The following is a 13,251-nucleotide window of genomic DNA, read 5'->3' as shown; positions in this document are numbered from 1 at the left end:
GGTGGAAAATAATATAGTAGTACATTTACTGAAGTACTGTACTTAAGTAAAATTTGGAAGTACTTGTGCTTTACCTGAGTATTTTCCTTCTATGCACCTTCATACTTCTACCTCATATTTCAAAAGAAATTATTACCTTTTCATGATTATTTTGACATTTAGTTACATTTTACATAAAACATATTTATACTTACACAATATGATACAGATCTAGACTAATAATACACCAAGTAGTATACGAAGTATTTGAGTACTTTTACTTTTGATACTTTAAGTACCTTTAGCTGATCATACATATGTACTTTCACTTAAACATTTTAAATTCATCACAGAAAAATGTGTTACAAACTGGTGTAATTACACCATTAGATTTAACTGATGACCTGGCTCTCATTCATTATTCAGTTATATCTTTGGCTCATTTTTTTATAATCAGTGATACACTATTTTTGTTTTGCATGGAAAAACTGAAAATCCTTTTCTGTCAAGTATCTAGTTATTGGCAGTTTCATGAAGAGCAACTAAAAGTATTCAGATCAGCCATGACCTCTGAGGAATTACATTTTCTACAAGTACAAACACGTCCCTGAAACATTCAAAGCTTCAGTACAAAAGACAGACGATGCTTCTCTTTCGTTTTATAGGAACATAAACAACATTTACGACTAAAACTGTAACTTTCCTGTGACCTCAAAGACACTTAAACACATACACAGTCATATCAGTCTTTAAATGAAAAACAGAGCACCACTCCGGGTTGTTTTATGGTTTAAGTAACTTTATTGAAGGGAAAAGTAAAAAGAAACAGAGCCACAAGTTGATTATCAACCATTAGCTTTGCATCAATATTTTAAGGGCTACAAGAAGACAGTGTTCGAGTGGGCATAAAACTAACAGCTCATCTACTGGCTTCTAAATAACAAAAAGAAATAGAAAGCCTTTGAGGGGAACCAATTTTTCCAACTTCCAGCCTTACAATCCACTTAATTTGCAGAAACATATCAGATATAATAGCCTACCTTTATTAACATGCATAAAATACAACATTGAAGTTCTTATATTTTGTTTCCTTAACATTGATATATACTGCTGTGCTTCTCTGTACACACACTTTGATAGTGGAATAAGATACACTTCTTTCCTCAGGTAATAGATTCCTATACTAATGATCAGAAAAACATACTGACGTCACACCAGTCGAGGAGGCAGATACAGGAGTCACTAACCAGTTTCTCAAATACGTCAGAGACCTGGCCCCCCCTCCCCCATTTCAGATTTTTATCACTTTCAAATAAAGTTCAGCAGAATTTTCCCAATTTGAAACTTTAAAAGTCTGAATTTATGGGTAAGACTCCACCAAGTGCTCTCTGAGAAATCCAGTAAGTATCAGCCCCACAGGATCCAGCTAGTTAACCACCTTGATCATCATGGGGCTGACGGGAGACCAGTTGCATCAGATTCTACTAAGTGTGTGCAGAGTAAATGACTAACATCACCAATTTCGGGTTGAAAAACTCTTACTGGTGCATGCTCAAGCCGAGTGTTCAGGATCATGGTGATTTTTTTTTTTAAACTCCGTACAAAAATGGAGTAGAAACTTCACAGAAACTGGCACGTGTCCTAGAGAGAAAACACTATCTTCTTATGAGCGCGCAGGTGGAAAAAGGAGGGGGGTAAAATGCTCTGATTAACCAAACAAAACAAAACAAAAAAAAGTGAAAAAGAAAAAAAAAAAGAATCTGAGAATTTTTAGTTTGAACCAACAACAACACTTTCCACCAGCTTTCCAAACGATGTCATCACATTGCGTATTTGCTTGTCCATTCTTTTGCTGTTCTGGCGTATCTGCAAAGACAGAAACAGAATAAATTAGTTTTAGGAAGTCTCAAGCCAACACATTACTGATTGAACGCACCACGCTTCTGGCATAAAAAAACCCTTGATAATAATTACAGATAATTGCACAGTTTCCTTTTACTCAGGATCTATTAGGAACATGCATTTGAGCACATTGCTTTTGAACACTGCAAGCCAAGTAAGCATTCCTAACAAAATGTGTCACAAAATACTGGACATTTTGTACAAGCTGAACCTTTCGATGTCAAACTGAAACTTATTTGCCATCTTTACCTACACACAAGAGTACTTTATAAAAAAAAAAAAAAAAAAACAAGAGCAAAACTTTTCATGCTGGAGTTAGTGGCTACATTTACATGCACAGAAAAGTCTGCTTCTAAACTTTTAACAATAAGCATTAATTATGCTTGTACCCAGATTATTTAAGACGCTATTAAAACCGAAGACCAAGGACCGTTTGTTGGACAAAAATACACTAGATGTCCACAGGGCCTCTGGGAAAATATGATGGGCATTTTTCACTGTAAGCCAAATGACTGAGAAATTCATCAGCAGATTCACGTGATAGTTTGGATTATGTGAAGTGGGGTTGAATGAGATACTTATCGGTAATCAGTGTTTTTAAACACGGCTTTTAAACACAACTAAGTTACGGGCACGTGGTACTGAGACGAAGACCCTTTAGGACCCAGCAATGATATCACTGTCCATTGCGATGTTTCGCTGCGGACATCATCATATCACTCAATCCTAGTACATCACTTCACTTCCATGCTAGACCTCCCCTGTGCTTCTGGGAGACCTCCATTTACTTTAGGCAATACACTGATGAAGGATGAAGTACTTCATACAAAACCACTTCATCCTATCTATTTAAATCAATAATGGAAAAGGAATCATGATTTTCAGCCCAAATAGTGGGTATTATTATAGTTTACAGGATCAACTAAAGCCACAGATTTGAATGTACGAACCTTTCCTTAAATCTATATTAAACAAAGTATTATCCCTCTGGCCATTTTTAAACCATACATGTTTAGACTGATTTGAATTTTGTTTCCTTCTGGGAAGCCCATTGATGTTTATTTCCATGCACTATGAAAATTAGTTTGCAAAGGCCTGTAACTAATTGGAGATACAAAATACACCACAGTAAATGATTGTTGCCTTTTTGTAAAATGTAATCTCATTGTGTGGTGATGCAGCTGCAAGCACAGACTGTTGAGAATACAAACTCTGGTGTGTTGACACCCGAGGGTTCACAATCTGCTCAAACATCAACCTTTTCATACGAGAAACCCCAAATCACATTATCCTTATTGTTTGTCTGCTAGGCTTCAGTTTCAGACATCATAGCTCATGAATGCAGTTCTTTTTGGCAGCCAACCGTTGGCGTGTCCTCGAATGCATCACCAAGAACATTTTTCAAAGTGGTCCCCGCTGACAACTGCTTTACCACGCAACAACAATAACTATGAAAAATAAAGGCAACCCATTTTTGACTGTGATGGATCACCTATCTCAAGTCTCTCCATGTTAACTTGTCAATCACACAGAAATGAATAAAATAAACTTATTTTAAGAGGCTGTTTGTCTAACATTTCAAAGACCTTAAACAAATCACGTTTAGTTTTTGCTATTGGATCTGTGAAAGCTTTCTTATTTGATTTTTTTCCCCCAGGCCACATAGGAATTAGCTGTTGAGAATCTTGTGATTACTGCCACTAGATCTTCATTTCTCTAACTCACAGCTGTCCGAAGACAACTGTCTCAGTGGGCAGGGCACAAATATTCCGTTAACCTTTATTTACAGGTTATCAAGCTGCAAACTGATCCAGAGATGTGAGCCGCGTACAGCCAGTAGGGTACTTCATATGAACAGACAGCCAGAGATTAGTATCGTCAGTTTATTCCACACTGCAGCCATATACTTCATAACAGAGATCTAAGCCTCTGTTTATGCCAGTGAGACCAGAGCATCCCAACCAACCAGACAGCCAGAAATTAGTATCATCACAGTCAAATCCCACACACCAGTCATAAATTTCATAACAGAGAGCTAGAGCTGGGCAATATATTGACATTGTGGTACGAGACTAGATAGCCTCATATCTTGATAAGGCATAAGTGTTGTGTTTTCCTGGTTTTAAAGGCTGCATTACAATAAAGTGACTGTTCTAGATGCTTTATTATTTGCCTTTACCCACATAAGTCATTATATCCACATATTACTACTAATGGTTATTAAAAATCCAACTGGGTTCATATTTTGTGAAAGCACCAATAGCTGTCCCTACCCTAGCGTCACAACACCGATAAATTTAAGGTTATTTGTTTTCGTCTATATCGCCCAGCCCTACAGAGATCCAAGCCTCTGGATGTGCCAGTGAGACCAGAGCATCACAACCAACCAATTCCATAGCACTACCCAAGATGCAGTGCTGCCCCCTGGCCTTACCCTAAAGCATGGCATACTTTGTTGTCCACTCTTGAGCTAGTTTATTGTACCTGACAGAGTGAAACTAGGTTACACTGTAGACTCAGGTAAAAATTAACTTGTGTTTCAGAGCTGGATGAGAAAAGGGCAATTCTTGTGTTTTAAACCCTGGGCTTGATGCAGTAGATTACCTTTATGTTGGTGTTTTAAAGGGAAAGTTCAGATTCACAGAATAACACAAACTAACAGATCGAGGCAGTGGTAGAACAGCAACTCTTCGAGTTCCATGAGTGAGAAATTACTGATTTTGCTTAGGGGTTTCATTGCTGTGGACACTGATATTTGGGGCAGTTTCCTGACAGAAAAAGCTGATGAAGTAAAGCAAGGTGGAAATATTCAAAATATAGCATAGACTTAAAGTCATATTGCTTTTTTTTTAAGTGGCTAAGATGTTTAAAATACTAGAATTACCCTTTAAAAATAAAATGTACTTCAGCTCAGTTCTTCCCTCTGGGAGAGAGAATGAGTTATTTCACATGTTATATGCAGGGTGCAAAATTTACTTTTTTTTGTCCACCAGCCAAATCGTTGGTGAAATGCAGCCACTCAACAGATTATTATTGTCTTTTTGGCTGGTGAGTGAAGCAAATCTACCAGCTACTTGCATATTCTACCACCATTTGGCTGGTGCCAATTTTGTGCCCCACACTTATGGATCATATACTCACTTCTGACTATCTGTTTTGTAGATTCGTGCGATCTCTGGCACTAGAGGGTCATCAGGGTTTGGGTCACATAGGAGTGAGCAAATGGAGAGAAGAACTGCAAGAGACAGATGCAACATTAGACTTGCATTTGTTATGTTTTTAGCTGTATATATGCATTCAGTGTCAGTTGCTCTCTTATTCCCTTTTTTGTTTTTTTATTTGCAGTTCTTGTCATTAAACAAGAAAGTAACTGACGTAACAAAACAATCGAAAGACATTAAAATGTTTTTCTATACAGTTTTGATGAACAAATAAAAGTACCTTTCAATCTTTTTTTTTTTTTTTGCTCTTATTCTCTTGTACTCTTATAAAAACAGCATGTTGTTAAATGTAACTAAAAAATTTGACACTACATACATATAATAGCAAAATTAGTTTTAATCAAACGGTATTATTTGCAGTGTTTAAATGCTTCCATCTGTATAGAATCAGGTACTGTGTTTGACATTTAAACCGCAGTAAAACAAAACTGAACCCCCTTCTCAGCTAACAATAAAAAGGTTTATTGTCAAGAACTGAAGGTGTGCTTTCATGATAATCCATACCTTTAGAAATAGTAAGTGCAGGAGACCACTGTGATCTGAGAATATCCAGACAGATACTGCCGTTACTGTTAATATTTGGGTGGTAAATTCTTGTTGTAAATGCAACCTGAGAAGGAAGGGAAAAAAAACAAACATACCCGTGAGGACAAGTAAAATAACGCTGCATCAGACACCAGGTCATGGTTATGTAATTTACATTTCTAGACACGAGGCAGTGACGTTTGATGCTCATGACTGTGAACCTCTGGAATGACTGGTATTACTCCATGAGGGTTGCCAAAAAGATAAAACATGTTCATGACGCCAGACTGCTGTGCTGCGTTTCATTCATGAGACATCTTCATTGTTTCTTTTCAGCTTTTTAAAAAAACATCATGTATGAAATCGGTGTTTACACATAAAATATTTGACCCCATTTCCTGACACTAAAGATATTTTAATGTTACAAAAGTGACTTGTGTCTGTTACATGATAATACAAAACCAGCAGGTGGGTGACTTGATAGATGAATGACATTATAATAGTTTCATTTATTATGAAAGTAAGGCAAACAGGAAAACCTTATTTCAGGTGTGATTCAACTTACTTTGGGTGGTTTGAAGGGGTAGTCTGTTGGAAAATGAATTGTCAAGAAGAAAACTCCTCCCTGATACGGACTGTCGCTCTGAAAGAAAGAGTGGCATTTACATATTTTAGAGAGGAAGAATCATCTAAAGCCACCTGTCCGCAGCCTCCCATTATCAAGTCAAATTTTGACCTTTATCTCATGAATACATTTCAAACAGCCAGGAACACAACCGCCGTGACAAATTTCAACAGCATGACGCTTTAAAGTACAAAGAGAGCAACAATTACGTTGTAAAATATCTACTTACAGGTCCCATGATTGTGGCTTGCCAGTGAAACACTGCAGAGAACAGAGAGTGAATGTTAGAAGGTCACAGGTATGTGATCTGACAGGAATTAGGCTTCAAAACAATCCTCGTCACTTTCAACAAACACAATTTCCCATCATACATAATTTTATAATCAGTACTGTTTTATGGCCGTCATGTATTCATTTTACTGGATTTGGGTGGGATGTTCATGACCGTATGATGTGTTCTCAGCATCAGACCTACATCCATCTGTGCTTTTAGAGTATTTAGACATGCAATATAATTTATTTTAGATTAAAACATGGCAACCATTTCCAGCTTCTTGAATGTAAGGATCTGTTTTTTCTTGTCATTTATGAATGTAAATGAAGAGTCTTGGGGTTTTGAACTGTTGGTTGGGCAAAAGAGGAAATTTTTGGCTCTGGGAAATTGTGATGAGCATTTTTCACAATTTTTGTGGACTAAACAATTATGAAAACAATTGGCAGATTAATCAACAATGAAAATAACAGTTCATTTCTAATCTTATTCGCCTTTCCTGACCATGAATTGAACCTCTTTTGGTTTTGGGCTGTTGGTCAGACAAACCTGTCACTTTGGTCAGTGGGGAATTATATCGGGTATTTTTCATCATTGTCTGGAATGTTAGAGGTAGTTCCTAAATACTTTCCCCCAGTTCAGGGACACTTACTGTCATCGCCCACTGGGCCGGCTGAGCACTGTGCTGGAGGGTCACGAGCCAGGTCGGCAAGCTCCTGTAATGAAAAGAGGTTTACAACAATAACAAATTAGACCACAGTAATCCTGAGAGACACAACAACGCCGAGACATGATCTGGAATCAATGTGCAGGGCTGAGGAGCACTTCAAATCCTATTTGGTATGTTATGTTTATTATCAAAAACAAAGAACACAATCACACACTATGGATGTATTGTTAAATTCCCCTGAATCGTTCACCCACACAGAACAAATCACAGTGCCTCAAATGCCAAAGAGCACTTGTATAATTACCGTTAATAACTCGAGGAGTATTCACAGAATACATAGTCTTCAATTTATTCAAAGTACTATGTGATTGGACCCCAAGTAGATTTTAACTCTCAAGATGTCTGCACAGCAAAAATTTAATTTTGCCCCATTTTAGAAAGAACAATATATCACTGAGCCACATAGATGACTTTGGGGGTGTGAGGTGATTTCCAGTCCTTTCCGATTCTCACAAATGCAAAAGTAGTGATGTTAACGATTACTCACCATTAAGAATATAACATATTGAACATTTATTAACCAACTACGTATGTTTTGTGTACAACATCTGCAGATCTTACAGGTTTTCTCAAGATTTGTTTTGGTCTGTTTTGTTAATCTAGAAATTGGTGACTGTTCATCATTTGACATTGTTTTGTTTGTGGTTGCCAAGGACAGGTGGACAAGAGCAGGCACTACATGTGAGAACCTTTCTGTTTTATTATTCTGCTTGTTTCAATTGTTTGTGCATGAGTATGTGCTGCTAAAATTGTTTAAATAAAACTTAAAATGAAAAAAAAAAATTATATTTTATTTATTAAGCTGCAAGGATTTGGCTTGTCAATGAATCAATTTCTCAATTGAAAGATCGTCAGTTACCCATTATTTTGATCTTTGACTAATCCTTTCAGTCATATTTCAAGCTAAATTGTCAAACCTTTGTGGGTTCCAGCTTCATAAATGTTAGGATTTGCTGCTTTTGTCATTTATGATGAGTACATGAGTTTTTTGGGGTATTGGGACAAGTGGCTGGACAAAAGAAGCACTCTGGGCTCTGAGAAAGAGTCTTAAAGCCTAGACAATTCATTGTTAATAACTGACAGATTAATTGAGAATGAACATAATTAGGCCTGAAAATAGCATTTATTTTAATTGTCAACAAATCTGTCAATTAATCAATAAGTTGTTTGGTCAATAAAATGTCATAATGGTAAAAAATGTCAATCTGTGTTTCCACTAGCCAAAGATGACATCCTCAAATGTCTTGTTTTGTCCACAACCCAAACACACACCTTTTACCATCATAGAAAAATACATAAATTACTCATCTTAAAAAAAAAAAAAAAAACATAATCCGAGAATTTATTTTCTTATAACATTAATCAGACCAATTAATGAATTGTCAAAATAGCTGGCAATTAATTTAACTGATGACAACAAATTGATGCATCGTTGAAGCTCTAAAAATAATTAGTTACAACCCTAATTATTAATTGATTATTGAACACGTTCAACTGCTGATTAGGGGAAATGCACAAAATTTGCAACCCTAGCAAAAAGGGTTGCGAAAGCAATAATGTTGTGTGATTATTTTTTAAAGTTTGATCTTCTTCACCCTGAACACCTAAGATGCATCTGCAGGGTTGAAGATTTAAGCAGCACTTTGACATCCTGGGTATAAATGTCAACATACGGACTGGGGAGGGGGGACACGTTACATGAGAGCTCTTTTGCTTCATTTATTTCACAACTCTCTCATGCCGGTGTTGTTATCTCCTGACACTCTTCTCCAAGTTCAACCCTCTTGCAGCTCAGGAGGAGTAGGGGGCCACCTTGTTATCGTCTCCACAGTTAAACGCAAGACGATCCCTTAAGCATATATACACACACACACTCTACTGCCTCTGTTATTTTTAGGTCTACAGCTACTTTAAAGTGAGGTGGAGACCACTGCCCCACCCTGGCCTACAGACACAGCATGTCAAAACTAAGTTTCCGGATTTCTTTAGAAGAAAGTTCTAGACAACAGCAGAGTGAGGAAATGAAGCCACTTCACAGGTGTTACTCGACCTTATTGCTGCCAACTTCCTCCATTTAAGCACCAGAACACACCCTGTGATGCATGCATTCACAGAACAAATAGGTTCACATACCAAGGAAGTGTATCATGAACTCGGCTCTGACTGCTAACACAGATTCAGTCCGTGATATGAGTCATGGGTTCTGGTAACAGAGTATCCCCCGCTATTATGAAATGTTTATACGAGTCACTGGTTACCAAGAAAGATTATATACTACGACCAGACATGAATTTGGATTGCTCACATAGACAATATTCTTTAGTTGTCAAAACTACACCTGTTGCTTTGATAATTCTGATTAAAGGATTATTACAATATTCTTCTGTAATACCTATAGCTGCTATTCTGTTTGACAATTACAATTTCTTTGATGGTAAGTGTAACAAAAGAATGTATTCCTTTTCCTGTGGAAAAAATCTTTTATTTCATAGGTTTGTAAAAGGAGACACTTTTGAAGAGCTAGATATTCATAATCTCCTTTGTTACCTCAAGCTAAGAAGTTTGGTTTCAAAACAAATAACATTTACCCACAATGTGAATCTTTAAGAGCAAAAGATGCTGAATCTCAGGAACATCTTTTCTAAACCTGTACTATTGTTCAACTTTTTTTGGGGAAAGAACATATGAGTGGTTAGTTACAAAGAATGTAATACCTGTGTTGACATATTGTTAAGTTTGGTGTATAGCTGCAACGACTACAGATCAATTCCTAAATCAATAAAATAGTTTAAATAATCAATTAATCAGTTTGAGTATTTTTTTAAGGAAGAAATTGTAATTCTCCTAACTCCAACTTCTTACATAATAATAACTTTTTTTTTTTTTTTTTTACTCCTTTATGACAGTAAACTATATACCTTTGAGTTGTGGACATATTGGAAGATGCTGTCTTAGGGTTTTCGTGAGAACTGATCAACATTTTACACCATTTACTAACATTTAATAGACCAAACAACTAATCGATCAATCAAGAAACGAATCACCAATGAAAATAATCATTAGTTGCAGTCTTTCTTTGGTGTTCTTATGTAGAGCTGCAGTAAACGCTTATTTTCAGTCGATTATTTTCTTTATTGACAGTCGTGTTGTTTTAAAATATCAGAAAATTAAATCAACTTTTAGGTTGAAATAAGCGATATTTAATACAAGTAATTATGCACGTAACTTGAAAGAATTTTGTTTCCTAGATATTAATTATATGCACAAGTTTTGCTTCTTCCCATACCGTATAGAAATACCAACAGATGTGTTTGAAAATGGTACCGCCTACTTGTTATTTTAATATGTATAATAAAGGAAGACAAGGAAAAAAACAAACAAGCAGGCAGCTTTCAAACACGTGTGTTTATGTAGCTTAAAGGTATACAGTGTTGGGCAATTCATGCGGCCTCTTTTTGCAGTCAATCCACTTCGACGAACACTTAACCTGTAACCGAAACCGCTAATGTTAGCTAGCTGGATGGTGTTTGCCGTTTAAACATCGAGTCGCGTCCGTATGTGCAGTAGTAACAACCATTAACATACTAAATTTAAGCAGAAACACACCATATGATTGTACATACGAAGAAACACAAACTTAGCACTTCACCGAACATGTTTCACCGCCATGTTTCACAGGATACAGCATCAAGAACACTGCTACATTGTGGGAGGCTAGCGCGGCGTTACAGGGTCGTGCCTAGAATGGAACTCTTGGTTTAAGAAGATCTCGCGAGATTTGTAGATTTTGTTTAATCACTTTCCACTTTCCTCAAACTGCTTATTTTTAGAATCTGATTAAGCCCTCGGTAGGTCTAGAGACACACAGTAAACACCTTGTATCGGTAAAAGAAAGCCCACGAATTTGGTTGAAGTGATCATTCTCGCGAGATATTCCGCAGGTTTGGGGTTCCCTTCTAGACACGACCGCGTTGTCGTTAGCTAATGCCGTTGTCTTACCTTGTTGATCCTTTTCAGAGCCATCCGCTCTCGAGGTTGTTCTCCGTTATTTCAAGGTGTTCCGATCCAAGCAGTGAGGGGCAACCGTGATATGCCAGGATGATTCCCTAGCTGTTAAATATTCTGCCGCTGGGTCAACTCCTCGACGGCCTTTCTTCTCGAGCTCGCGTCGTTAGCTGGCTATCGAGCTAAAACTACGTATGCGCGGAGTTGTTGCTAACAAAGCTAGCTGGCGATCTTATCCAGCTTATTTTCTCCGAACGGCAGACGTTATCCTTCGATAACCCTCAATTTCCCCGTAGTTTCAACGTCGTGTTTTGGATGATTTGTGTCCCCGGTTGAAGCTGATTAAATGCGTGTTCCAGGTGAAGAAACCCGGGCGACAAAGCTGCTCTCTCTTCTTTTGGTTTCGGTCGATGTCGTTAACCAACTAGCGGCTGCCTGCATGTATTTGAAGCTTTAAGATGAGAGGCGGTCCGCTGACTGCTGAGTGACGGGGCGGATGTGGTGGCAGATTGGTTACAAGCCGGCTGAAAAAAACAACATGACAGACCAGTCAGGACATGTCAGCATTTAATTAAAGGACCTAAATTAAATTGGGATGCTTTTTATATGTCAGGTAAAATTGAAAATTTATGGATTGGATGGGACATTTCCACCAATGTCATGAAAAAAATGTAGAACTGCAACGATTAATAGATTAAGATTCCAGCTTCCTAAATGTAATTATTTTCTAATTTCCTTACTCTTCTATGACATTAAACTGATTATCTTTGGTTTGTGGACAAACGAGGACATTCAAGGACGTCAAATCCACTTTGGAAAACACTGATGAACATTTTTCACCATTTTCTGACATTTTCTAAGCAAACTATTAATCAATTAATCAAGAAACCATTTAGTCCACTATGAAAATAACTTAGTTACAGCCCTAAAATGCCCTAGGTCATTATGAGAAACTTAACTTAGCATCTTAAAATAATGACTTTGTGTCTCAAAATAATAATTTTCAATCCCAATTCCAAAAAAGCTGAGACATTGTCTAAAATGTAAATAAAAAGACTGCATTGATTTGCAAATATTTTTGACCTATAATTGAATTAAATACAGTACAAAGACAAGATATTTGATGTTCAAACTAATTCACTTTGGGTTTTTTTTTTTTGTAAATATACACTCATTCTGAACTTCATGCCTGCAGCACGTTCCAAAAAAGTTGTGACCAGGGCATGTGGTACACCACTGTTTCCATTAACAACACCCAGTACGCGTTTAGGAACTGAGGACACTAATTGTTGAAGTTTATAAAGTGTCAGTCCATCTCAAATGAGCTCAGGCCCAGAGAAGTCAGTGGCATTTCAGGATGTTGTTGATATATGGCTTTCTTTATGGCATTCAATTATGTGGGTTTTTAATGCAGTGTTACAAGCATTACTGCCTGAGGGGTCAAAGGTTATGTTTCGGTTTTCAGCCTTGCCATGATTTTTCAAATAGTTTGTGTTTTTATTTATGTTTTACACAACATCCCAAGTTTTTTGAATAATGAGTTAGTAACTCAAAATAATGACAAACTTTGTCAAAAATATTTAAATGATTATTTGGATATTAAGCCACTCAATGTGCACCCTTTTTCTTTTTTGGGAGCAAAGTGTAGTCTTTTCTAGTTTATGGGCCTTAATTCAGATGATATGGGGCTTATGTTCCTAAATTAGTTCAGGTTTAATTAAGATGGGTTATATTATTTGTGAATACCTCAGACTCAGGCTACTGGTGTAAGTTGGCAGAGGGATTTTAGACATTTTTAACATTTTTCCCGGGAAAATGACCATCAGCAAAGCGATCAAAAAGAAAATCATTTTCACGTCATTACCTGTGTGTTAGGGTGGTCCATCAGCAATACAAATCAAGTGTGGCAATGGGTTGTTTTGAGAAAATGGCCAGCACCAGCTATTACAGGATTACTATTTATAGACTTTTATGCTGATTTTACTGGGGATGA

General features: G+C 36.9%; 1 protein-coding gene across 2 annotated transcripts; it reads right to left on the bottom strand.

Moving 5' to 3' along the window:
- Nucleotides 1-757: 757 nt before the first annotated feature.
- LOC146311177 (ubiquitin-conjugating enzyme E2 D3-like) lies at nucleotides 758-11,713 on the bottom strand. Of its 2 annotated transcripts, XM_084742100.1 has the most exons (8): nucleotides 11,253-11,713; nucleotides 7,176-7,239; nucleotides 6,482-6,513; nucleotides 6,193-6,270; nucleotides 5,607-5,712; nucleotides 5,023-5,116; nucleotides 4,316-4,365; nucleotides 758-1,845 (listed from the first exon to the last, which is right to left on the bottom strand). In XM_084742100.1, exons 1-7 carry the CDS (start codon nucleotides 11,274-11,276, stop codon nucleotides 4,317-4,319), a joined length of 447 nt encoding a protein of 148 aa, XP_084598226.1. In that variant the 5' UTR covers nucleotides 11,277-11,713; the 3' UTR covers nucleotides 758-1,845; nucleotide 4,316. The 2 variants fall into 2 exon arrangements, with proteins under 2 accessions (XP_084598226.1, XP_084598227.1); XM_084742101.1 differs by lacking the exon at nucleotides 4,316-4,365 and having other exon boundaries at nucleotides 11,253-11,710.
- Nucleotides 11,714-13,251: the final 1,538 nt, after the last annotated feature.

Source organism: Lutjanus erythropterus, chromosome 18, assembly GCF_056507025.1.
Source record: "Lutjanus erythropterus isolate fLutEry1 chromosome 18, fLutEry1.hap2, whole genome shotgun sequence".
In the NCBI taxonomy this organism is placed as follows: domain Eukaryota; kingdom Metazoa; phylum Chordata; class Actinopteri; order Lutjaniformes; family Lutjanidae; genus Lutjanus; species Lutjanus erythropterus.
This window is presented reverse-complemented; position numbering and strand designations above follow the sequence as displayed.